The 25,722-nt window shown below is 34.4% G+C and overlaps 1 protein-coding gene, 1 long non-coding RNA gene, 1 other non-coding gene and 1 pseudogene across 3 annotated transcripts; 2 read left to right on the top strand and 2 right to left on the bottom strand.

Moving 5' to 3' along the window:
* Positions 1-7,635: 7,635 nt before the first annotated feature.
* LOC143608647 (uncharacterized) lies at positions 7,636-8,221 on the bottom strand. Its single transcript, XR_013149301.1, has 2 exons — positions 7,996-8,221; positions 7,636-7,894 (listed from the first exon to the last, which is right to left on the bottom strand). It is a non-coding gene; the product is annotated as an uncharacterized LOC143608647 (long non-coding RNA).
* A 7,857-nt stretch (positions 8,222-16,078) lies between these two features.
* Positions 16,079-16,185, bottom strand: LOC143608669 (small nucleolar RNA Z122). The gene has a single exon (XR_013149307.1). It is a non-coding gene; the product is annotated as a small nucleolar RNA Z122 (small nucleolar RNA).
* A 969-nt stretch (positions 16,186-17,154) lies between these two features.
* On the top strand, positions 17,155-17,753 carry LOC143608590 (putative receptor-like protein kinase At5g39000 pseudogene; annotated as a pseudogene).
* Positions 17,754-18,968: 1,215 nt separating this feature from the next.
* Positions 18,969-20,358, top strand: LOC143608589 (putative serine/threonine-protein kinase CST). The gene is made up of 4 exons (XM_077083597.1): positions 18,969-19,142; positions 19,803-19,941; positions 20,047-20,183; positions 20,323-20,358. Exons 1-4 carry the CDS (start codon positions 18,969-18,971, stop codon positions 20,356-20,358), a joined length of 486 nt encoding a protein of 161 aa, XP_076939712.1.
* The last annotated feature ends 5,364 nt before the right edge of the window (positions 20,359-25,722 follow it).

Genomic DNA, 25,722 nt, shown 5'->3' with positions numbered 1-25,722 from the left:
AATCGTTAGGATAAAATAAACCTAAATCAACATTTCCTTTTAAATACCGAAAAATATGTTTAATGCCATTCCAATGTCTTTTAGTAGGGGATGAACTGAATCTTGCCAATAAATTAACTGCAAAAGAAATGTCAGGTCTTGTACAGTTAGTAAGATACATAAGTGCTCCAATTGCACTGAGGTATGGTACTTCGGGACCAAGAATCTCTTCATTATCTTCGCAAGGACGAAATGGATCATTGTCAACATTGAGTGATCTAACAACCATCGGTGTGCTTAAAGGATTTGCTTTGTCCATATTGAAACGTTTTAAGAGTTTCTCAGTATAAGTTGACTGATGCACAAGTATCCCATTATGCATGTGCTCAATTTGTAAACCAAGAGAATATTTGGTTTTTCCAAGATCTTTCATTTCGAATTCTTTCTTTAAAAGAGCAATTGTTTCATTAATTTCTTTTTGTGTCCCAATTAAATTTAGATCGTCAACATACACAGCTATGATCACATATCCTGATGTTGTCTTCTTGATGAAAACACATGGACAAATAAGATTATTTGTGTATCCTTTGCTTATCAAATAATCACTCAAACGATTGTACCACATCCTTCCAGATTGTTTCAGTCCATACAAGGATCTTTGTTATTTGATGGAATACATTTCCTTAGGCTTTGAGCTTATTGCATCGGGGAGTTTAAATCCTTCGGGAATTTTCATATAGATGTCACTATCTAGTGATCCATACAAGTAAGCTGTGACAACATCCATAAGGCGCATCTCTAAATTTTTAGAGACTGCTAAGCTGATTAAATATCTAAACGTAATAGCATCCATGACAGGAGAATACGTTTCTTCATAGTCAATTCCTGGCCTCTGAGAAAAACCTTGAGCTACAAGTCTTGCTTTATATCTTGTAACTTCATTTTTCTCATTTCGTTTTCTCACAAAAACCCATTTATATCCTACAGGTTTCATTGACTTTGGTGTAATGACAATAGGTCTAAAAACCTTTCGATTGTTTAGTGAATTTAATTCAGCTTGCATAGCATCTTTCCATTTGTTCCAATCTTGTCGATTTTTACAATCATCTACAGATTTTGGTTCAGGGTCATCATTTTCTTCCATGATATCGCTTGCCACATAATAAGAAAATATATCATCAATATTTTCCATTTCATCTCGATCCCACATTATATGTGATTTACCATAGTTTATTGACAATTCTTTATTGGAATCATTTATTTCTTCCTGAGGAAATGTTATATCATTTATTCTTTCCTGAGGGAAGGTTTTGTCAATCATTCCTTCCTTAGGGTCAGTATCCTTCTCAGAACCCTTTCTTTTTCGAGGATTTTTATCCTTTGAACCGATTGGCCTTCCACGTTTTAAACGTTTTTGAGATTCATGAGGTGCATTATTATGGTTTTGCTTGCTTGGAATCTCAACTCGAGCTGGAGCATTAGCAGCTGGTATATGAGATTTAGTGACCCTGTTTATATCAGTAAATGCATCAGGTAACTGATTTGCAATTTCTTATAGATGTATTATTTTTTGAACCTCTGTCTCACTTTGTTTTGATCTTGGGTCTAGGTGTAACAATGATGGCACACACCATGATATATCTCTTTCTTGCTTTTTTCATTTCTCCCCCTAATGTCAGGAACATTGTCTCGTTAAAATGACAATCAGCAAAACGTGCTGTAAATACATCACCTGTTAAAGGTTCAAGGTATCTTATGATGGAAGATGTTTCATATCCAACATATATTCCCAACCTTCTTTGGGGACCTATTTTTGTGCGTTGTGGTGGTGCAATAGGAACATACACAGCACAACCAAAAATTCTAAGATGAGAGATATTTGGCGCATTTCCAGAAACAAGTTGTGTGGGAGAGTATTTATGATTTGCACTTGGTCTCACGCGGATTAATGATCCAGCATGCATAATTGCATGACCCCAAATAGAAACAGGGAGTTTTGTCCTCATTATTAATGGTATAGCTATTAGCTGTAGACGTTTGATCAACGACTCGGCTAAGCCATTTTGTGTGTGTACATGAGCAACAGGGTGTTCTACAACAATCCCCACAGACATGCAATAATCATCAAAAGCATGTGATGTAAATTCTCCCGCGTTATCAAGCCTTAGTCTTTTAATGGTATAATCCGGAAAATGTGCACGTAATTTGATAATTTGAGCAAGAAATTTTGCAAAAGCAACATTACGAGTCGATAATAAAGAGATATTAGACCATCTTCTGGATGCATCTATTAAGACCATGAAGTATCTAAATGGTCCACATGGTGGATGAATTGGTTCACATATGTCACCTTGAATTCTTTCAAGAAACATTGGTGTTTCTTTATCGACTTTTAATGGTGAAGGCATTGTAATTAATTTTCCAAGAGAACAAGATGTACATTGAGGCATTTTATCTATTTTATGGATCTTTTGACCTTTCAGTGGATGCCCATGTGTATTTTCAATGATCCTTTTCATCATTGTGGATCCTGGATGGCCTAATCTGTCATGCCATAAGTTTATGATACCAGAATCGCAACAATTTTCTTTGACTGCCATATGTGCTTGAGGCATATTTATATATGTATAATGCAAACCAGAATGGAGCATTGGCAATTTTTCCAATATTTGATCTGTGCTTATGATATGCAAATATTTTTCATTACTAACAGTCCTTGACTGAGTATCTTATCCATTATGATATATGTTTCTGAAACTCAACAAATTTCTTGTTGATTTTGGGGAAAATAAAGCATTTTCTATTTTGAGCTTTGTACCATTTGGTAATGCTAAATTAGCTTTTCCCACTCCTTCTATCAAGTTTGTAGGACCTGATATTGTATTGATGATCCCTTTTGTTGGTTTCAGTTTATAAAAATATTTTTTAGATCTAAGTATAGTATGTGTGGCTCCACTATCCGCTATACATATATCTTCTTCATTTGTTTGATCTTGTGCTCCGGTGATTTTCATTTTAAATCTTGAAAAATATTAAGAAAAAAAATAAGTGTATAACGAAGACATATGATATTTTAATAAGAACTTTATTTAATTGAAACACAAGTAGTACATGAAAGAGGAACTACATAATTAAAGATAATGAGAACACACTTAATAACTGCATCTAATTATAGTAGTCAAGCAACTTTGTTTCAAAGTTCTACCCCAAAGTCTTCAACGCTCAGCTCAGCATTGATATTATTAAAGTTATCAACATGGTTCACTTCTTTCTCTTTTCCTTTTAGAGAGGCTTGGTACAGTTCACACAGATGTGGAGCTGTGCGACAAGCCTTTGCCCAGTGGTTTGTACTTCCACATCTAAAACATGAAGTGCCATTGTTTTCGGACCTACCAGCTTCATTCCATTTATTTTGGTGGTTGGAATTGGTATTGTGTGGGACATGATAATTATTGGCTCTCTGGTTACGACCACGACCACGGCCACGACCACGACCGTAAGAGTTATTGTTCCATTTGAATGGATGCTTACGATCATTAAAATGCCTTTTGTCAAAATGACCACGTCCACGTCCACGGCCTCGTCCTCGACTTTGTTCCCATTTATGATCAGAATTTTTATGAGAACTTTTGTGAGCAACATGTGCTTCTGGTATTGCTAATGAACCCGTGGGACGAGATTGATGATTTTTCATCAATAATTCATTATTTATCTCTGCTACAAGGAGTAATGCATTTAGATCATAGTATCTCTTAAAATTCTGCATACGATAATGTGTTTGCAAGTTTATATTTGATGCATGAAACGTGGAGAAAGTTTTCTCTAACTTTTCTTCCTCTGTTACGGGATACCCACAAAATTCTAGCTTTGAACAAATTCGGTATAAAGCAGAGGTGTAATCATTTACCCTCTTAAAATCTTGGAACCTAAGACTGTTCCATTCATCTCTAGAAGTAGGAAGTAAAACTTCCTTTAGATGACCGAATCTGCTTTTCAAATCTTCCCATATCATATATGGGTTATCATAATTAAAATACTAATGCTGTAGTAATTCATCAATATGTTTATGGATGAAAACATCAGTTCTTGCTTTATCCTGGTCAGAGCAATCATTGTATTCTTGGATTGCGTCTAACACATCCATAGATTTTAAATGTCTTTTGACATTTGCTGTCCAAGACATATAATTTTCTCCAGAAATGTTGAGTGCAGGGAATTCGAGTTTTGCTATATTTGACATTTTGTTGCTAAACATAATAGAGCAAATAATAAGATAAATATTAGAATCCATATATATCAATCAACAATGAGATACAATACATTGGTAGAGCTATAAACATATAAAAGAAAAAGAAAATGCCGAAATCTTCAGATGGGAGATTAAAAATTAGAATGAGAAGTAGTATAAGCATTATAGTGACCAACATCAAAACCGGGTGAATCATTTTGATAATTTTATCTTGGATAAATTTAATAAGAAGAATGTTTGTTGTAAATGAAATGGGGTTATTGATTGGTTATTTATAGTGAAAATTTATAACCCTTTTATAACGGTTATATTACCGTTTATAACGGTAACATTACCGTTTGTGTGTGTGTATATATATAATATATAATATTAATTATTTTAAAGTAAGATAATAAATAAGATATTAAATACAGTTTATTTTATAAAATATATGTAATTAGTATGCATAATAATAAGAATAGAATTGTTAGTGTAAATAAATCTAACTTCTAAATGAGATATTAGTGTGCATATATAAATAAAAGTTAGAATAGTTATCAAATTTTAATAACAATGTTTATACACATTATTGCTATTACTCAGTATATTAGTTAGTATATGTATATGCATAGATATATATCTAATGTACATAATTAACGAAGTGTTTATGATGCTTATGTAGATACCTTTGTGTCTATTACCTTTCTTGGTTAGGATATAAGCGGCTCGTACTGATAACGTGTTATAATATCACCACAATTATAAGAATATTGAATATGATTATGAAAGGAAGATGATAATAGCAAATATGAGAATGTGTCTCGGATAATCTTTACCCTTACATTTACATGATATATATATTACAACCAACTATACTATTTAGAAGACAAGATTGTATAATTGGTGGACAAGGTCGTATAATTGGCCTTTGAAATTTGGTGTCATACAATATTGTCGGCAAGGTTGTCGGTGGTGATTCATAACATATTATTATTTGTTTGGTGATTCAAGAAGGGCAGACTAGTTATTTTGGAGTGGAGTCACTATCTATATCTATATATAATACATTAAAGATTGGCAAATTAAGACACCTAATTTTTAAGTAATTTACAACTTTTAATGTACAAGGTACACCTTATATAGCATGTAAGAGAAGGATAAACTTGTCCATTAGAAAATATGTTTTAAAATAGTTCAACATTGCCCCCTCAACTTTTATAAATATATGAAATAGTTAATGATTTATACCTTTATCTTTACCTATATATTCATTTTAATTTTAATTGTAAATAACTTTCCACCAACGATTTTCCAACGACCATAACTTTTTCATAAATTAATATTTTTTATAAAAAAATACACCATAAAAATGAGCATTTTATTGTCTTTAATTTGGGTATGGTATTGTTATAATTTTTCAAATAAAGAAAATAACATATTACGTATGAATGTTCACAATTCGGTTTTTAACGGTTTCTAAGTAATACAGTTAGCCAAACCGTTGGTTCGATTTTTTGTTATTGAGAACCGAAACTGAATCGTATAAACTTTAAACTGAATCGTTACTAATAGTTTGGTTTCACGAATTAAGCTTCAATAATAAGTTTACCGTCCGGTCCGGTTTTTTATGGCCATATTTCTACATAAACCATAAACCAAACCGTTTGCTATGTTTGACCATTCAGAAACCGGCTGACCAAAAGTGATTATTAGTTCAAACGTTATTAAGATTTCAAACGAACCTTGAACATCCACAATTCTTACAAGATTACTATGATTTTTGTTTCCCGCCGCATGGCGCGAGCACCCGTCTAGTTCTAGTAAACGAGCATGACAACAATCAAGTTTGTTAATCTTTCGTTTTAATTTTTGTTTGGATCATGAGTTTTGCTATTATTTTTTATTTGGTTTTTATTGTTAATAATATGAGTAGCTAAATCGTTAGAACTACCTATGTTTGGTTGAACAATGATAGTCTAGCGAGTAGTTTGTGTTGTGTGTTGAATGTTTATTGTCAGGTTCTGGTTTTTATGAATAAATTTTGTGTATGCTCATGTGATTGATTTTAGTTTGGTTAATTGATATCCTATATGATTCTTGTTGCATGAACTGGTTTCGTGTTGTTTAGGGTTTTACGTTTATATCGTGTACTAGGTGTTTACGGATTTGTAGTGGTTAGGCCAACTATAGGACTAGTTTTCCGACAATAATTTATCTCGGTAGTTCACCTCTTGAGAGTCTGACGGGATATATAGAGTGAGATTGTCTAATTGCCTTATTGGTTTACTTAAGACATCAGCTGGTCATTTAGAATTGGTTAGGATTAATTTGTAATCTAAGGTATTATTAAAGTCGTTATAATTGAATTACCATGTATTCCCTAGGTTTGGCCTATGAGGACTATGTGATTTTTGAGATCGACATGAGATTGATCATTAGAGTACTTAAATATTGCATCACGACTATCCCGCATTCTATAGATGTGTTTGGGGTGGGTGGGTGGGGGGTGGTTAGTGAGACCAACAAGAGATCTAGTTGCCCTTAATCATGTCTAGTTAGTTATCTTTATAAACAGGTTACGTGTGTTTGTTAGATTCCCGAGTCTCGTTTAATGTTATTAAGATACCTTGCCTAGGTGGTTTCCTGTTTATCATATTAGTCAGTTTTCCATTACTTTCATTCGCTTATGTTTTTAAGTTTGTTTGGTTTTCTTTTTATTGCATTAATTAGTTAATTAGTAAACCAATTTTCAAAACTAGATTACAAACAATTTTCAGTCAAATCTTAGTTTAGGACTTCAGGTTCTGTGTTCCCGAGTTCATTTAAGAGAAGAAAGGCAATGAAAAGAAAATTTTCTCTTTTTATCTTTTCTTTTGGTATCTCCTCTTTCTCTTCAACTTATTTTTCTTCCTAATCTTTCGAATTTGGAAAGATACAAATTCTTTTATTTTACTCATCATTTTCTCTTATCTCCCCTTCTTTTCTTTCTTTAAATGAAACTCGGGAACACCTTTTTTAAATTTTTCTTCATTTTCCTTTCTTAAATGAAACTCGGGAACACAACATTAGAGTTGTAGAACGTGTTCTTGAGTTCCATATATATTTTGTTTCTCTGATAAACAAGTTCGGTACACTTGTCGTATATGTGAGGCTAACAAGTAGTAGCAAAGATATAAGAAATGAGAGAGCACGTAAAGATAAAACCCCACAACTCCAAAAGACATGACTAGAATAAGTATAACAAGTTGCTACCCAATATTGGGTTTTCAGTTTATTTTAATGGTAAATTGCCCGAGCGACCGACTGAATTGCTTCCAATGGGAGTACTCTTAACGATGGCTTCTTGAAAATTGTAGACCATTTCGTCGCAACTTAAAAATTTATCTTATTTGTTATTTAATTTTGTTTTGAATGTCAACTCACAGATATAAAAAGACAACATTTAGAAAAACATATATAATTATAAGCAGACGATAACAAGTGGACAAACATGGAAATGAAACACTTTCATTTATTGTACTTAGATTATTTAGGAACTGCTTGATTTATGCAGTTGCTTCTCCTTTATCGAAACAACTCAACAACAGACATCGCTGCAACACCTATGACATCCGCTACAAGGATCTTCAACCAGACGATTCATAAACCCACCATAACCATGAACATACTTGCCAACTTCCACTTTGCCTGCATCATTTCATGTAGACATTATTGAAACTACACAAAGAATTAAAACTATAGGTCATTTGGAATTAATATTCTTTAAACGAAATTAATGATGTACTCACCCTCATGGTTGGAAGGCAATTCCCTAGCAGTGATTTCAAAAGTGATGAGGAGCAAAAGGACAACCACAAGAAGGAATTTCTTAGAAAACATTTTGACTTGTACATATGGAATTAGAAAGAATGATGAGTATTTATAGAGGATTTTTTGACATAGAAGTAAATATAAGGATAATTTTGGTTTTGGATATTTACCCGCGCGTTTCGACGGGTACTGGGTTGGTATTGGCTTGGTTTGTTGTAGTACCGTCATTCCCTGTAGGAAACGATGTTTGTAAAACGGGTGAAATTAAAATGGATCTGGTAAAAAAAATTACATTAAATAAACTACATATGTAAATGCAATCAAATTTCATTAAACACAATAAACATCTAACTCTAATTAACTATACTAATAAAAGAAAATAATAAGTATGATGTGGTAATCCCACATTCATTTTTGGCTTAATCTCTCTTCTCATTCATCATACTTATCCATGGGTTATGGAGCAAAACCATGTTGACAAATGAGTTATAATTTCCTTTCTAATTCTCTAATCTCCATTTAATTCATCCTAACAATCCATGGGTCATGGGTTAAGATAATTCTGGCAAATGAGTTATAATTTCATTTCTAATTATCTAATTTCTCGTCTTATTTATACTAATAATCTCTGGGTCATGGGACATAACAATTTTGAGAAATGGATTATAATTTCCATTCTAATTCTCCAATCTCTCATCTCATTCATCATAGTTATCCACGGGTAATTGGTCAAAACAATTTATGCAAATATTGTATATAAAAAAATCGATTTTGTAAATTTAAGATTCTAGACTTCTTATTATTTGTACTATATATTTTATTTTCACCTTTAATTTTGTTCATTTCTTTCAAATAATGGATCCTTTTATTTTTATTATTTGCAAATACCGTGTAATACACGGGTTCAAAAGCTAGTAATATATATTACTATTGACATCTACATGAATTTATCTTTTAAAACGATCAATTACAGCTTCATTCGTAACATCTGCAGGTTCTTTTTCAACACTACAAGTTACAAAGTGTTTAAACTTTTAATTTTCGCACATTATCAATGTACATACACGAGATGTGAAACTGCAAGCACATGTTCGTATCCAACTCCCGTATAAGTTGAAGATTCCAAATATCCAATTAATATAGTGGTTAAGCAATTAAGCAATATCACCTTGAAAAGTTGGGTTCAAAAAGGTGGTTACGGCGATGGTCGCCACCACCACTATTAACGAATGAATGAGATTGCTTAATGGCAAATACAAAACAAAAACCATTTCTTTCTTTCTTCTCACAACACCATTTATTTCTTTCTTCTCACAACACCATAAACTACTCTTTATATTATAAAAACATCACTCACTAAATATAGTGGAGAGGAGTGAATGCTTTAAGAATACATAGTTTTGAGACTAAGATGGTTATATATGTCTTGGATTTTTGGATTATGATGTATGTTTTTTGAAGTTTTATGAAATTTAGTTGTTTTTTTTACTCTCACTCTCCTGTTATAGATTTTATTATTTTGAAAATAAAAGTTAAAATTTCTATAACCTCCTCACACAACTTTAATAAGGGCATCAAATTTTCCTTCGCTTTAGGCCCTCAAAATAGTTGGGCTAGACCTATAACTAAACTATTTGAGGTTTGGAAAAGTTCGAGTCAGGTTCCGGGTGAAGATATAGTTAAAAATCACATCCCTATCATACGCGACATCCATTGAGTTAGCTAGCTTCTTGTATAAATGTACATTGGTCCTTGGAAAAAAAACAAAAGAAAAAACGAAATAAAAAATACCAACGTCCATGCTGGCAAGCCACATGTCCCACAAACACATTGGGACATATACACAATAAGGTGTTTATAAGGGTTGTTTTGTGGTGTTTTTACACGTTATTAGTTTTTACTTATTCTGAACAAGATTTGTGGGACTCATTTTAAAAGTTTTTGGCTAAGAACTAGAAAAAATAAGATGGAGGTGGGCCCTTTTGCAAGTGGTGGGGTCGGGTGGGGGTTTGGGGTGTAAAAGGTGGTGATGACGTGATAATGTTTTTTGGTGATTTTAAATTTCTTGCGCCATTGGGGCTTCGATGCCCTTGCACACCGTGAAGGGGCCCCTTGGGGAAGGGGGGGGCTTTACAATGATGGGCGCTCGGGTAATTTTGGTGGGCCCTCTCTCTCCATCTCTAACACACACATACATACATATGTATATATATAATGAGACACTCAAGGGGCTTTAAATCACAACAGAGCATTATAGGTTGGGGCTTCAATGCCTTTTAGTGCTCACGTGACACTAATATGACACTGTAGAGGAGTTTTGATGTCCCCTGTCATAGAGAACAGTCTTATAAAAAAGGGTTACTAATTTGTTGTGACGTGTTGTAGTGTGAATATATGAATTAAGATGTGTGCTTCGGTAGTCAATGGCAAATTGGCAAGTACATCAAGTGGGAGGGAGTGAGTGACTAAAATGAGAGAAAACAAAAGCATTTTCAGGCTCATGTTGACTATAACAAGCCGATAAGTTTGACTGGGATCCTAATCTTTATCATGTACTTGTTTTATTTATTTATATATATATATATATATGTGTAATTTTATATAAACTAGCTAGGTAAAAATTAAAATTAAGGGGAAGTTTGGGATTGTTTATTTATCTTTTTATGACTTATAAGTTACAAGGTAAGGGGTTTGAAAAGGTTAAAATTTGTGAGATAAGTCATAACTTATAACTTTGTAACTTATAACTTATGACTTATATAAGTCATAAGGAGGTAAAATAAGAAATCTCAAACACCCCCCTAAGATTACATGAACTTTATTTAAAAAAAAACTAAGAAAACTCTTTATATTTCTTTCTTCTCACAACACCATAAACTACTCTTTATATTATAAAAACATCACTCACTAAATATAGTGGAGAGGAGTGAATGCTTTAAGAATACATAGTTTTGAGACTAAGATGGTTATATATGTCTTGGATTTTTGGATTATGATGTATGTTTTTTGAAGTTTTATGAAATTTAGTTGTTTTTTTTACTCTCACTCTCCTGTTATAGATTTTATTATTTTGAAAATAAAAGTTAAAATTTCTATAACCTCCTCACACAACTTTAATAAGGGCATCAAATTTTCCTTCGCTTTAGGCCCTCAAAATAGTTGGGCTAGACCTATAACTAAACTATTTGAGGTTTGGAAAAGTTCGAGTCAGGTTCCGGGTGAAGATATAGTTAAAAATCACATCCCTATCATACGCGACATCCATTGAGTTAGCTAGCTTCTTGTATAAATGTACATTGGTCCTTGGAAAAAAAACAAAAGAAAAAACGAAATAAAAAATACCAACGTCCATGCTGGCAAGCCACATGTCCCACAAACACATTGGGACATATACACAATAAGGTGTTTATAAGGGTTGTTTTGTGGTGTTTTTACACGTTATTAGTTTTTACTTATTCTGAACAAGATTTGTGGGACTCATTTTAAAAGTTTTTGGCTAAGAACTAGAAAAAATAAGATGGAGGTGGGCCCTTTTGCAAGTGGTGGGGTCGGGTGGGGGTTTGGGGTGTAAAAGGTGGTGATGACGTGATAATGTTTTTTGGTGATTTTAAATTTCTTGCGCCATTGGGGCTTCGATGCCCTTGCACACCGTGAAGGGGCCCCTTGGGGAAGGGGGGGGGGGGGGGGCTTTACAATGATGGGCGCTCGGGTAATTTTGGTGGGCCCTCTCTCTCCATCTCTAACACACACATACATACATATGTATATATATAATGAGACACTCAAGGGGCTTTAAATCACAACAGAGCATTATAGGTTGGGGCTTCAATGCCTTTTAGTGCTCACGTGACACTAATATGACACTGTAGAGGAGTTTTGATGTCCCCTGTCATAGAGAACAGTCTTATAAAAAAGGGTTACTAATTTGTTGTGACGTGTTGTAGTGTGAATATATGAATTAAGATGTGTGCTTCGGTAGTCAATGGCAAATTGGCAAGTACATCAAGTGGGAGGGAGTGAGTGACTAAAATGAGAGAAAACAAAAGCATTTTCAGGCTCATGTTGACTATAACAAGCCGATAAGTTTGACTGGGATCCTAATCTTTATCATGTACTTGTTTTATTTATTTATATATATATATATGTGTAATTTTATATAAACTAGCTAGGTAAAAATTAAAATTAAGGGGAAGTTTGGGATTGTTTATTTATCTTTTTATGACTTATAAGTTACAAGGTAAGGGGTTTGAAAAGGTTAAAATTTGTGAGATAAGTCATAACTTATAACTTTGTAACTTATAACTTATGACTTATATAAGTCATAAGGAGGTAAAATAAGAAATCTCAAACACCCCCCTAAGATTACATGAACTTTATTTAAAAAAAAACTAAGAAAACTCTTTATATTTGTTAATCTTGTATGATCGATGATTGAGATTAATTATCGATATTTTGTGTAAAATACTTAAAGTTTAAAAATTTTAAGAAACAATGAGCTTAAACTAATGAATTAACTCAACAGCAATAACTACTTATTAAATTGTTTTATATACTCGTATTTGATCCTTACTTTTTTACATGGCCGTTTAATTTACATACTTGTTATCGTTTATTGACAATCGTATATCATGAGTTTCAAATATACTAAATATATGAGCTAAATTAGAAAGTCAAATGTACATAATCAAATACATGGAATTTGGCAGCAAAAAAAACATAATTCTACGAGACCAAAGAATATTATTAGGTTGCACCAAAGAAACAAACCAGCATAGCTTTATACAATGTTTGCATACGACTTCAAAAGGAGATTGGCTGGATTCAACCAAGTGGGTTCATAGGATAACTATAGGGGTAACCATATGCTAGAGAGGTTGGCATTGGCAATTAACAAAAATAGTTATTATTTGATTGGGATATATTTGACGGCAGCAAGAGTCAACGAGGGATATTATTATTATTATTATTATGGCAATTAACAAAAATAGTTATTATTTGACTGGGATATATTTGGCGGCAGCAATAGTCAACGAGGGATATTATTATTATTATTATTATTATTATTATTATGGTTCGACAAGGGCAGACTAGTTATTTTGGAGAGGAGTCACCATTCGAGCAACGAGCTAGACAACGATCAAGTTTGTTAATCTTTCGTTTTAAATTTTGTTTGGATCATGAGTTTGCTACTATTTTTTATTTGGTTTTTGTTGTTAATAATATGAGTAGCTAAACCGTTAGAACTATCTATGTTTGGTTGAACAATGATAGTCTAGCGAGTAGTTTGGGTTGTGTGTTGAATTTTTATTGTCAGGTTCTAGTTTTATGAATAAATTTTACGCATGCTCATGTGATTGATTTTAGTTTGGTTATGTGATGTCCTATATGATTCTTGTTGCATGAATTGGTTTCGTGTATTATAGGATTTTACATTTAAATCGTTTACTTGGTGTTTATGGTTTTGTAGTGATAATTAGGCCAGCTATAGGACTAGTTTTCCGACAATAATTTATCCCGACAGTTCATCTCCTAGGAGTCTGAAAGGATATCTAACTGATTGTCTAACTGCCTTATTGGTTTACTTAACCGTTATGAGACACCAATTGGTCATTTAGATTTGGTTAGTATTAATGTGTAATCTAAGGTATTAAAGTCATTCAAAATGAATTACAACGTATTCCATAGGTTTGTTATAAGTACGAGCATGCAAGGAGTATGTGATTTTGAAATCGACAGGAGATTAATCATTAGGATACTTAGAAATCGCTCCATGACTATCCCGCTTTCTAGATGTCACACCCCAACCAAAACGACGGAACATGCCGAAACGTGACATTGATTGCTCATTAGACATGACACTATTAAGTGACAATAATTAATCAACTCTTTTCATTTATTCAATACTCACCTTTGATTGATGCCTCTAACAACGATCCTCTAACTAAGGTATATGACAATGAACCCAATCAAAACCATCTTGTCGATCTTGATAACCATAGGGGCGACTCAATGATTTCGGGGCCCTCCAAATTTATCCAAGTTTGAGAGAGCAATATATTTATAGAATAAGATTATAGTAAGAACACTCATATCCATTTCCCTATCTTTAAATCTAAAATTACACTAAAATATACTACATTTTCTCTCTTTTTCAATTAAATAGTATTGTTTCATATTTTTAACATTACATTTTCTTTCTCATTCACTCATAACCACTTTCAACAAATATTAAAAAATTATATATGGTGAACAGTAATTTTCAAATTTACAGAAAATTTAACGCATTTCTTTCTTCGCCACTCATAACGTTATAAACTACTTTTTATATTATAAAAATATCACTCAGTGAATTTGGTGGGCAAGAGTGTATGTCTTGGAATTTTAGATTATGATGTATGTTTTTTGAAGTTTTACGAAACTTAATTGTATTTTTTTATTCTTACTCTCCTATTATAGATTCTATTATTTTTTGGAAATAAAAGTTAAAATTTCTATAATCTCCTCACGCAACTTTAATAAGGGCATCAAATTTTCCTTTGCTTTAGACCCCAAAAATAGTTGAGCCAACTATTTGAATTTCAGGTCAGGTTTGGGGTGAAGATACGGTTAAAAATCACATCCCTATCATATGCAACATCCATTGCATCAACTAGCTTCTTGTATAAATGTACATTGGTCCCAGAAAAAAAAAACAAAAGAAAAAACGAAATAAAAAGCACCAACGTCCATGCGAGCAAGCCACATGTTCCACAAACACATTGGGACATATACACAGGTGTTTTTGAAGGTTGTTTGTATTGGTGTTTTTACACGTTATCAGTTTTTATTACTATGGATAAGATTTGTGGAAGTCATTTTTAGAATAAGCTTTTGGCTAAGAACTAAAAAAATGACATGGAGATGGGCCCTTTTGCAGGTGGTGGTGTCAGGTAGGGGGTTTTAGGGGTAAAATGTGGTGATGGCGTGACGATGTTTTTTTGGTGTTTTTAAGATTTCTTATTTGAGTGTTTTTTTAAATAATTATGTTTTTATGACGTTGTAGATGACTATTCATGTTTTTCAAAGTTCTTATTGTAGATGCTCTTATGCGGATATTCATTGGAAACGTGGGCCAATGTAGACCCATTTTAGATTTTTACTCTTTCTTTTTGTCTCATAAAACATGAAAAGAACGAGTTGTAGAGTTGTAGATAATCTTAATATCGGAAACACTTAATTTTCCCAATGGGTCTTCTTCATCTTCCTCAAATTCAAATCAAACTATGATAGAAAAAATTAGTGCCCACTTAAAACCGGTGTACAAAAGAAAAATGAAAAAACAGAATATTGTATTTTTATCATTATTGCAAGTAGAAACTTATCTTAATCAATTGTAATTCGGGTAAAAAGAGTGCGTATCTTTTTACATATTTATTGGGGTTACACTTGTATAAATATTTAACCCATGTTACATCGTTCCAGAATAAGTATCAAGTCCAGTGTTTTAAAAACGTGTTTTAAAAACATGTTCATACCGACGGGTTGAACTGGTGAAGTGGATTTCGCATATCAGTCCAGTATTTTTAAGCACTTTGATAGAACATTGAACCAACACTTTTTTTTTCTAAAATACCAGTTTAAACCGGCAAACCGGTTTTAAACCAAAAATATTTCTAATATTTTGCGACCCAGGTTTTTTTTTTAAATTAGTCTTTAACGTAAGGACTTTCATTGAAACGATTAGATTTTGGGATTATTTTTTGAAAATCGAGTGATTTTGATTTATTTTTTAAGTATATGTTAACTTTTGGATTATGTTTAATTATGGAATCATATACTTAGTTGAAACTCCATTTATATAAAGTTACAAGGTAATTAATTCAACTCGGTTGAACCTCCAAATACAACTCATTTCAACCCATTGTCCCATTTTTAGTCTAATCCGGTAAAAGTTAAAAACTAGCTTTTAAAACATTGATCAAGTCCAAAATAATAACCGAATCTTAAAACTATAAAAAACGAAATTAACCAAATTGCAACAGATAAAACAAAGAATACGAAAGTGTACAACATACAATTGAGTTTGGGATCAGACTGACATGCAAATAATATTTGAATCAGCATAGCACATAATAATAATAATATGCCTATGATAAATGATTCGATATTTTGTAGCATCATTTCCCAACTCCATAATTTTCTTTGAGATTTTAAAAACAACATCAAATGTAACAAAAATTTTAAATCTAGTGAAGGCATAATATTTTTGAGAGTGGGATGACGGCGGCTTTTTGTTGTGAGGCTGTATTTGTATTATAAAACCTAATTTTGTGTTGTATTTATAGACTGATGATGACAAGGATCCGAGTTTATTTTTGAGAGATTGCCACAATGGCCCCTTATCAATTATGTAAGTACACTAATGGTTCTTCTTTTTTCAAATTAAGGGTGATGATTGTTTGTTTTCACCAATGTTTTAACTTTTAAAGACCGGTTTTTCAGTCATGTCAAGATGGGTTTAGAAATGATGCAACTGGTTGTACCGTATGGTTTATATTTGTGTGACTAGTTAACTATACAATAGTGTTTGAAAAACAACTTACTATCATTTTTAATAGTGTTTGGAACTATCCAAATACCAGAGTGAGTTTTCATGAAGTGAGATGTCAACAATTCAAACTGATTTTGAAGCTTTAAGCCTGAATCACACAAAGACACTATCAAGGAGGAAACTCACTGTCTTGGGAAACACCATTCAGTCAAGTTTCGAACATGATACAATAAGGTTTCAAGCCTCAACCATAACTTGCGTCAATATTTATTTTACATACTCTTGATTTTAAGTAATTTCAATCATATTAAAATAATAGCGGTGACACTCGAATCACCAAATTATTAAAATCATCAAACTTAATTATTGAACTATATCAATGAAGATACCATGCTTAAAATGCATATCAATACATGTACATATGACTCGGTCCATAGACCAACAAATCATCTGAATTTCTTTTCCTGTGATTATGCCACTCAAATTGACATTTTTGTTAAATTATTATTGCTTCCTAGCTGCCAAGTAACTTTCAAGGGGTTGACATTGGCAGCTTTTTATTTGTCTGTGTCATCATGACAGAAAAAACTTCCCACTGCCAACAATTATGAAACAATTTTCACTTGTTGAGATTCTATCAGCCACCAATAATTTCGATGATGCGTTGGTGGTAGGGGAGGGTGGATTCGGTAAAGTGTATAAAGCTACTATCGATATTGAAATGAGGCAAATGTTATTGTTGCCATTAAACGATTAGATCCAAGTTCCAACCAAGGAGCACCCGAGTTTTGGGCTGAAATTGAGATGCTTATGAAGTTGAGGCATTGTAATCTTGCGTCTTTGATCGGTTATTGCAACGAAAACTTAGAAATAATCCTTATCTATGACTTTATGCCAAACGGAACCCTTGATGGTCATTTGCATAGATATGGTACCATATTGACTTGGGTACAACGACTAAATATAAGCATAGGTGCCACAAGAGGATTGCATTACCTTCATACGGGAACAGGCCCCCAACATGGAGTTATACACCGTGATGTCAAAAGCACAAATATTCTGTTAGATAAAGATTATGCGGCTAAGATATCAGATTTTGGATTATCCAAAATTGGCACAACCACCACATCAAGTACATACTATGTCAATACGCTAATTAGGGGTACCTTTGGCTATCTCGATCCAGAGTATTATTTGACCGGATGATTGACAAGGAAATCATATGTGTTTTCCTTTGGGGTGGTATTATTTGAGTTGTTATGCGGGCGGGTGGCATTGGATAGAAGTCTTGACGATGATACGTGTAGTTTGGCAAAGTGGGCTCATGAATCTATTGAGAAAGGGAAAGTGTATGAAATCGTCGATTTAATATTAAAAGTCAGATCTCTCCTAAGTGCTTGAAGGTATTCGTGCATATTGCAGACCGTTGTGTAAGTAGTGAGTCAAGGAAACGGCCTACAATGGCCGAGATTGTGGTCGCTCTAGAGCACGCTCTAGCATCACAAAATAAATTCAACGCCCGTATAAAACCAGATCCAGGCATATTGGCATTTGCTAGAATGATTAAATGGCCTTTTATATCACCTAATGGGGCTAATGCCAACTCCGGTATATACCTCCTTTTTGTATATCATTAGAATATTTCCTATGTTATTATTATTATTTTTTTAGCATATTATTTTTTATTAATCCCAATTATTATTTTTTGGTCGTCGCCGGTTTCAACTAATGAATTGGCTGATGACGGTCCCGTCTTTTAACATATTTATTCCCAACGGTCTGCGACTAACAGAATCCTAACGCCGTTACTTGCATGTCGCCTTAAAAACGCTTTTGGCCAGAAAAGTCACATTTTTTTGCCGGGAAACTCAACCTGAACACCGGCACCACCGTCAACTGACTCAGCACCAACCAACCACCACCACTTGAGCACCACCAACCGATTTCTAATGATGGTTCTAGGGTTCCGACGACCTCAATCATTGAGGATTTACAAGAGTTGTTAATGATCCGATCCAACGTTACAACGATGTTTGAGACAGAAATGTTGAGTTTTCCCGAAAAAATGTGAGTTTTCCAGCCAAAAATATTTTTCTGGCGACCTACAACTAACGACGTTAGAAATCTGTTAATCGCGAACCGTTGGGATCAAATATGATTAAAAGTGGGATCGTTATCTGCCAATTCGTTAGTTATGACCAGCAGCAATCAAAAGATGATAGTTGGGATTAATAAAAATCAATACACCTTTTTCTTATAATTTGTCATGCTCCTTTCTTCAAGCTCAAACCAATTCTTATAATTTGTCATGCTCCTTTCTTCAAGCTCAAACCAAGTCGAATCGCCTTGAAGCACCTTCGCCTAGAAAATCACTAATATTGGTTCATGATTTGAAGAAGTTTTCTTTTGATGATCTAAAATATGCCACGAGATTTCACACATGATTTGAGGTTGGGTGGGGGAATGATTGGGGAGGTTTTTGAAGGTTACATAGATACAAACACATCTCCCATGTCTGTTGTTGATGGTGTATTGAAGATTGCCATTAGGAGGTATGATCACTACAAGATTGATCATTGCCACTTGAAAGAGGAGGTAACTAACTTAATCTTTTGCTTAAAAGCAAATGACATTATATATTCAATTTTTCAATTTTAAAATTTTTTAAAATCTTTCTAATATTCTAAAAAAGAAAATTCCATACATTTTGTAATCTATACATGTGCAAATCATGCATAGGTAACATTTAAAAGTGGGAAAACAAAACATATGAGAATTTTTATTGGTTTTCTATGTACATAACACAAACATTTGTATATAAGGGTGCTAGCAGTGGGAGCGGCTAGGATGAGTCGGGAGGGGATGAAATTCCATTTGGTACCGAAGGGGAACACCATCTCGTGCATGTGGTACCGAACAAAATTAGGTATAAGTGGTGAACTTGTGCCAACGATCCCGAACCTTGATGTTAATATAAAAGGTTTAAAAAGTTAAGAAAATGCATTATAATAATTACTTAAATGATTAAAATATTTGAATTAAATAATTAATCAAGGGTTTTTGGACAATCCCTCTGGGATGAGAAGTGAATGCATTTCCATTATCTTGAGATTAGATGAGATTACAAAAATTGACGTGGCGCTAATGAAAATGGAGAGTTGCGGGATGTACTCCATGCACCCTTAAGAAGTAAAAGTTTCTAAAACGGGATATTATTAACTCGCTTATGAACCTAATGATCATACATGGTTGCAGTTTGTTGACATGACATTCTTAAACAAGTTTAATCATCCGAACCTTGTTAAGATTCTAGGCTATTGCTTAGAAGACGAACAACTGTTCCTTATTTATGAATTCATGGAGAATGGAAGCTTATATTCTCACCTGATCACAAGTAAGTAGAGTATTGAACAACAAATAAAAAACCAAACATAGCAAGTGGATGAAATAATGACATATATAATGTAATGTACCAATGTAACTTTTACATCCTTTGCAGAGGACAAAATGCCACTTCCATGGAACACAAGAGTTAAAATAGCAGTAGGAATAGCTGAAGCCCTTTTGGTCCTAGAGAGAACTCAGAAACCGGTTGATATTTACCCTATTATGCTACATAATATACTTCTGGACAAGGTAACTTCAATTACCACTTACTAGGGCTGTCTCTTTTCGAGAATCACTTTAAATTTCAAGGCTTGGGCGAGTAGAAAAAAGACACTTAAAATCACGTTTTTAATTATATGATAAATAATTTGACAATTTTGCTAATTAGGGTTCATTTCCAAATCCAAGTGTACCAAATCTATAGTATATATAAACGAAAACATAAAAATCCTACGTGTCGCGATGTAGTCGCTCCCCTTTTTTTTGGAGTCACTAGATTTGCTTGATTTTTAAATAGAGGCTTCTCATGCATTTGACCCGAATTTATGGGTATGAGTTTTACCAAACCCAGATATTCCTTAAACGGGTTATAACATCTCATTAAATAAAAAATTATTTATTGATGTAAAACTCCTATAAATAGGATATACTAAAAATTAATATCTTATTTATTTTAAAAAAGATATATATATATATTATTTAAATTAAAAAACCAATTTTATAGTAAAAAAAACTAAACGGGTCTTGGGTTTCATCAAACCATAAGTATATAATTAACTTTCATATATATTATTTATAATTAAAAAAACCAATTTTATAGTACAAAAATAAACGGGTCTTGGGTCTCATCAAAACCATATAGCTTTTAAACCGGGTTATAACATCTCATTTATTTGTGAAACAATTTATCATCAAACCATAAGTATATTATTAACTTTCATACAATAAAAAAATATAAATTCAAAAAATAAATAAATATTAGAACAAACAATATAAAACAACCCCGTAATACGGGAGGATAAAAACTAGTTAGAATATAAAATAATAACAACAAACAAGATACTAAAATGTATCATATAAAACACAAAGGAAATTTTTTTTTCCTATAATAAAAAAACAACACTCATGTGTGTTGTTGAACTCACGACCTTGGTTTCAATGATTAGCAATCTTTCGATTGCATCAGGTAGTTATTTAATAACTTTTGTTTTAAAAGTTATATATAAAATATATATATATATATAAATAGAAAATGATTCAAATAAAAAGAAGTTTCTTAGGAATGGTAAGAACCAATAGAATTTTGACATTTGGCATTAAAACCTATGGTAAAAGAATAATTCTAGGAAGCTATATCGGTTATAATGTTGAAAGAGTAATTCTAGGAAACTATGACGGTTTTTGGTAATTTTAAATCTCAACCATTGATTGATATGATCCAATTTATTCTTAGTCTTCTTAGGAAACTACTTATTTTTAAGATAACCCTCCCCTATATAAAAATATATATACATATATATATATATATTTAATAATTATGCGTCTCTTGAGAAACTGGGCTAGGTTTGATCACCTAGCCCACCCTCATTTGGGCCATCATTACTTTGAGTCTTTGACAAACGACAACCCGTTCTAATTCTATTTCCGGTCAACTCGGTGTGCAATGTAGAACTTCAACCCAAAGATTTCTAATTATGAATGTGAAGAACTAGCAAATAAAGTTCCGATAAAGGCAGAGATGCGTGATCCTTTATACTACCATGCACACGCATGTAAGTTCCTTCAAATATTAAAAGTTGTATTGAAATCTATCTGACATGGAAGTTATTGAATTAATGGAAACTTATAGAAGGACCTTATATAGCATATAATCAATTTATAAATTAAGTTGGTTATCTTAGCCAAACAAAAGGAGCTTAACCTAAAATGGGTCGGGTAAGAACAACAAAAGGCAACACATTGGTACGTTATGGTAAAATATCAAGAAACCGAATCACGAGGTGTCAAAACATGAAAAGAGAAAAGTAGGGATGAGACTAGTAATCAAACATTCAAATCTGTGCTCCACGAGCACCATTGTGGAATCTTACCACTATACTACCAATGTGTTTTGTTTAATTACTCTCAGAACACAATATATATCACTTATGTATTCATATACTTTTTTAAAACTAAGAGTCTTATTCAAGTAGAGGTCCAAAACCTTAGCTTAACTATAATGACCCTTGGGCCGACCGTGACCTCTACAGATAATGGGCTCCCAACATCCTAACTATACTAATATTCAGTGTTATAAAAATGGCTAGTCGCTAGTCAGGCGTGGTGGGGACTATCGATTAATCGGATCAAACTTTAATGTATACTATTCAGTTTTATATATACACGCACACATTTTTATATGTCATTTTCAGTTTTATATACACGCAAACATATTTTGGCTGGAATCTCGCTTGAAGCCACTGATTTTTGCTGGAATCTCGTGTGTAACCGCTGATTTTGATCGGAATCTTGCCGGAAACCGCCGATTTTGGCCGGATTTAACCATTGACCGATTAATTAGCCGACTAGCCCAAAATTAATCAATGAAGTGGGGACTAACGATTAATCGGGGATTAATCGGTGACTAGTAGGGATTTTTACAACACTGCTAATATCCCAATTACAATGTTTATTACACTTTTTTTAACGGCACAATGTTCATTACATATTAGTATAGTGATATAGCAAACTAACAATATGAGAAAATATTTCACATATTTTTGGAATTAAGGATGTCAGCTATGCTTTTGGAGAAGTATTAGTTCGGATACTAACTGGTAAATGGGACAATAAAATCGGTATTGGAAATCTTGATAACGATCCTCGTTATACTCTGAAATCGGCATTGGATGTATTAAGAAAGCTTTAAATGGATATAGTTAAATATGATTTTTGTAAGTAACCAAGAGGTTTTAATTAACAAACGTTTAGAAAACAAGAGGTTTTACCGATACGCAATGTTTTTATCGCAAATTACTAATGCTACGCATTTATACGACAAAATTGTTGCGCAAAAATAAAAACAGAGAAAATCCTTAATTTCTACGAATTTTGCTATGAAATTGCGCACGACATAAGACCTTATTTTTTTTCCTACATGACGTCACAAGAGTATAGCAAACTCAATTTTCTTAATTTATGTTAATGAATAAAACTAATAACGATATAAAAACTTGTATTAAATTATATGCACAATTTAAAAAATTACAATTTGTGTCCCAAGTACATCACAGATGATTTATATTTATATATTTTGCAACGCAAATTTTATTAACGAAAAAATTATTACATTCCTCGGCTAATCATAAACAAAAGATGGTTTAGTCTGATAAAGGATTTCCTTTTTCAACAAAAAAAGTTTTAATTTGTCAGGAGGGCTCCGTAAAGTGGTGGATGCCCCGAGGTCTATTGAGACTTGGGTTAAACTTTTGTTGTTGCCTCGTTGCACGTTACGTGTTGTCAAACCGGCTACTAGGCAAGAACGAAGGTCCGGTGACAGGAAATCGCTTCAATGTAGCTCCATTATGCGGGCTTTGGCTGTTTGGAAAGATGGGGCATGTTTAGAAGAGTTGGTGCTACCGCTCCTTGAACTTCCAATGATGTGGGATTGCCAACATAAAGATGAGGGAGGGGGCAATATCAAGCAGTGCCTCCGGAAGGTAGCGGACGGCCATTACACAGCGGCGATCAAAGTCCTGTGTTCATCCGGGGTCACGCCTGCCGGGGGGGGATACTTTGAGAGCATTGATTGATAAACATCCTGTGGTAGACCCCCGACCATGCCCTCCGTCGTGCCATCAGAACCAGCCTTGCAGGTGGACGGTGATTGTGTGTTGGAATGTATTAAAACCTTCCAGAAAGGTACATCTTGTGGGAGGGATGGTTTGCGGGCCCAACATATTTTAGACGCTTTCTGTGGCCAGGGGTCTCCGACCGCCTCCGGGCTCTTAAAGGCCATCACTGATGTTGTCAACTTGTGGCTTGGGGGGCTTTGTCCAAAAGTTCTAGCGGAGTTCATTGCTTCGGCAGCGTTGACCCCCTTGTTGAAGCCTGACAATGGAATTAGACCCATCGCAGTGGGGGCCATTTGGAGAAGATTGGTGTCGAAAGTCGCTATGAGTAAAATAGGGAAAAAGGTTGCTGCTTATCTAGGGGATTTCCAATTCGGGGTTGGGATCCCTAATGGGGCAGAAGCGGTATTGCATAGTGCTAACAGATTTTTGAGCGCGTTTCATTCTGACGGGTCCCTGGCTATGCTCACTGTTGATTTTTCTAACGCCTTCAACGAGGTGGATCGAACGACCCTTATCAGGGAAGTTAGCTGCATATGTCCATCCATCTTCCTATGGGTCCAGTTTTTATATGTCCGCCCCGCCCGTTTATATGTGGGGGATACTCATATCGGGGCTTTTACTGGGGTGCAGCAAGGGGACCCCCTTGGCCCTCTTCTTTTTGCGTTGGTCCTTCATCCGCTCATCCTTAGGGTGCAGGGGACCTGTCCCTTGCCCTTCCATTCTTGGTATTTAGACGATGGCACTATTATTGGTAAGGCTGAGGAGTTCGCTAGAGCGTTGGGCATTATTCGCTCAGAGGGGGCGTCTTTAGGGCTTAGGCTTAATATTCGAAAAACAGAGGTTTTTTGGCCGTCATGTGATGATTCGAAGAAAGTGTCGGGTTTATTCCCTGGAGAGATTAGCAGGCATGCGATGGGAGTTCAACTCTTGGGGGAACGGTTAGTCGGAATGCAGGGTTTATTCGGTCTTTGGCAACTAAAAGAGCTTTGAGGGCGGTTGAACTTATGAAACGCCTGCCGGACCTGAGGGACCCCCAAAGTGAGCTCTTTTTGTTACGCTCGTGCATTGGGGTTACTAAGTTAGTGTTTGGGCTCTGGACCTGTCAACCTGAACATGTCAAAGAGGTTGTGTCCATCTTTGATGCGGGCCTGCGGGGGGGCAATTGAAGATATTGTTGTGTGTGGAGGACCGCATTTTAGGGACCTCTAGTGGAGGTTGGCTTCCTTCCCTATGCGTTGCGGAGGCTTAGGAATTTTCTCGGCTGAAGATGTCTCCGCATATGCATTTGTGGCTTCCAGGTCTCAGTCGTGGAAATTGCAAGACCACGTCCTGCGAAACGCTGGTGTTACGGGGGTAGATCCTGACTACTCTTTTGCACTTGGTAATATTGGAACAACTCTCCCGAACCTTGATATAGGCGGTTTTACTGATAAGTAGACCGCCCCCAAGAAACCTCAACAAACCTTGGCGAGTGCTCTTTATGGTAAACACGTACATGATTTGGAGGAGCTATTCGATATGACCCCGAGACAAAAGGCAGTTTTAGCTTGTCTCAAGGGGGCTCATGCCCAGGATTTTTTGACTGTTGTGCCCATTGAAGGTCTTGGGCAACGGATGTCGGTAGTTGAATACAGAGCCATCCTTAAATACCGGCTTATGATTCCCCTTTTCCCTCCAGATGAATTATGCCCCATTTGTAAAAAAGCTTGTTTGGATAGATTCGGTGAGCATGCCCTCCACTGTAAGGAATTGCCGGGATTCAAGTATCGTCATGACTGGGTTAGAGATGTGTTATGGGATGTGCTTAGACGTGCCGGGATCTAAGCCAAGAAAGAGGCACCTGTTAACTTTTTGACTGATCCGCGTGAGTGAAGATCTACCCTGCGTCCTGCGGATGTTCTTGTGTTTGGCTGGGCAGGGGGTAAGCATGCGTGTGTTGACCTCACTGGGGTGTC

This window comes from Bidens hawaiensis, unplaced genomic scaffold (assembly GCF_021521415.1).
Source record: "Bidens hawaiensis isolate Kalapana, Puna unplaced genomic scaffold, B.hawaiensis_p1.1 tig00419396_1, whole genome shotgun sequence".
NCBI classification, from domain to species: Eukaryota; Viridiplantae; Streptophyta; class Magnoliopsida; order Asterales; family Asteraceae; genus Bidens; species Bidens hawaiensis.
This window is presented reverse-complemented; position numbering and strand designations above follow the sequence as displayed.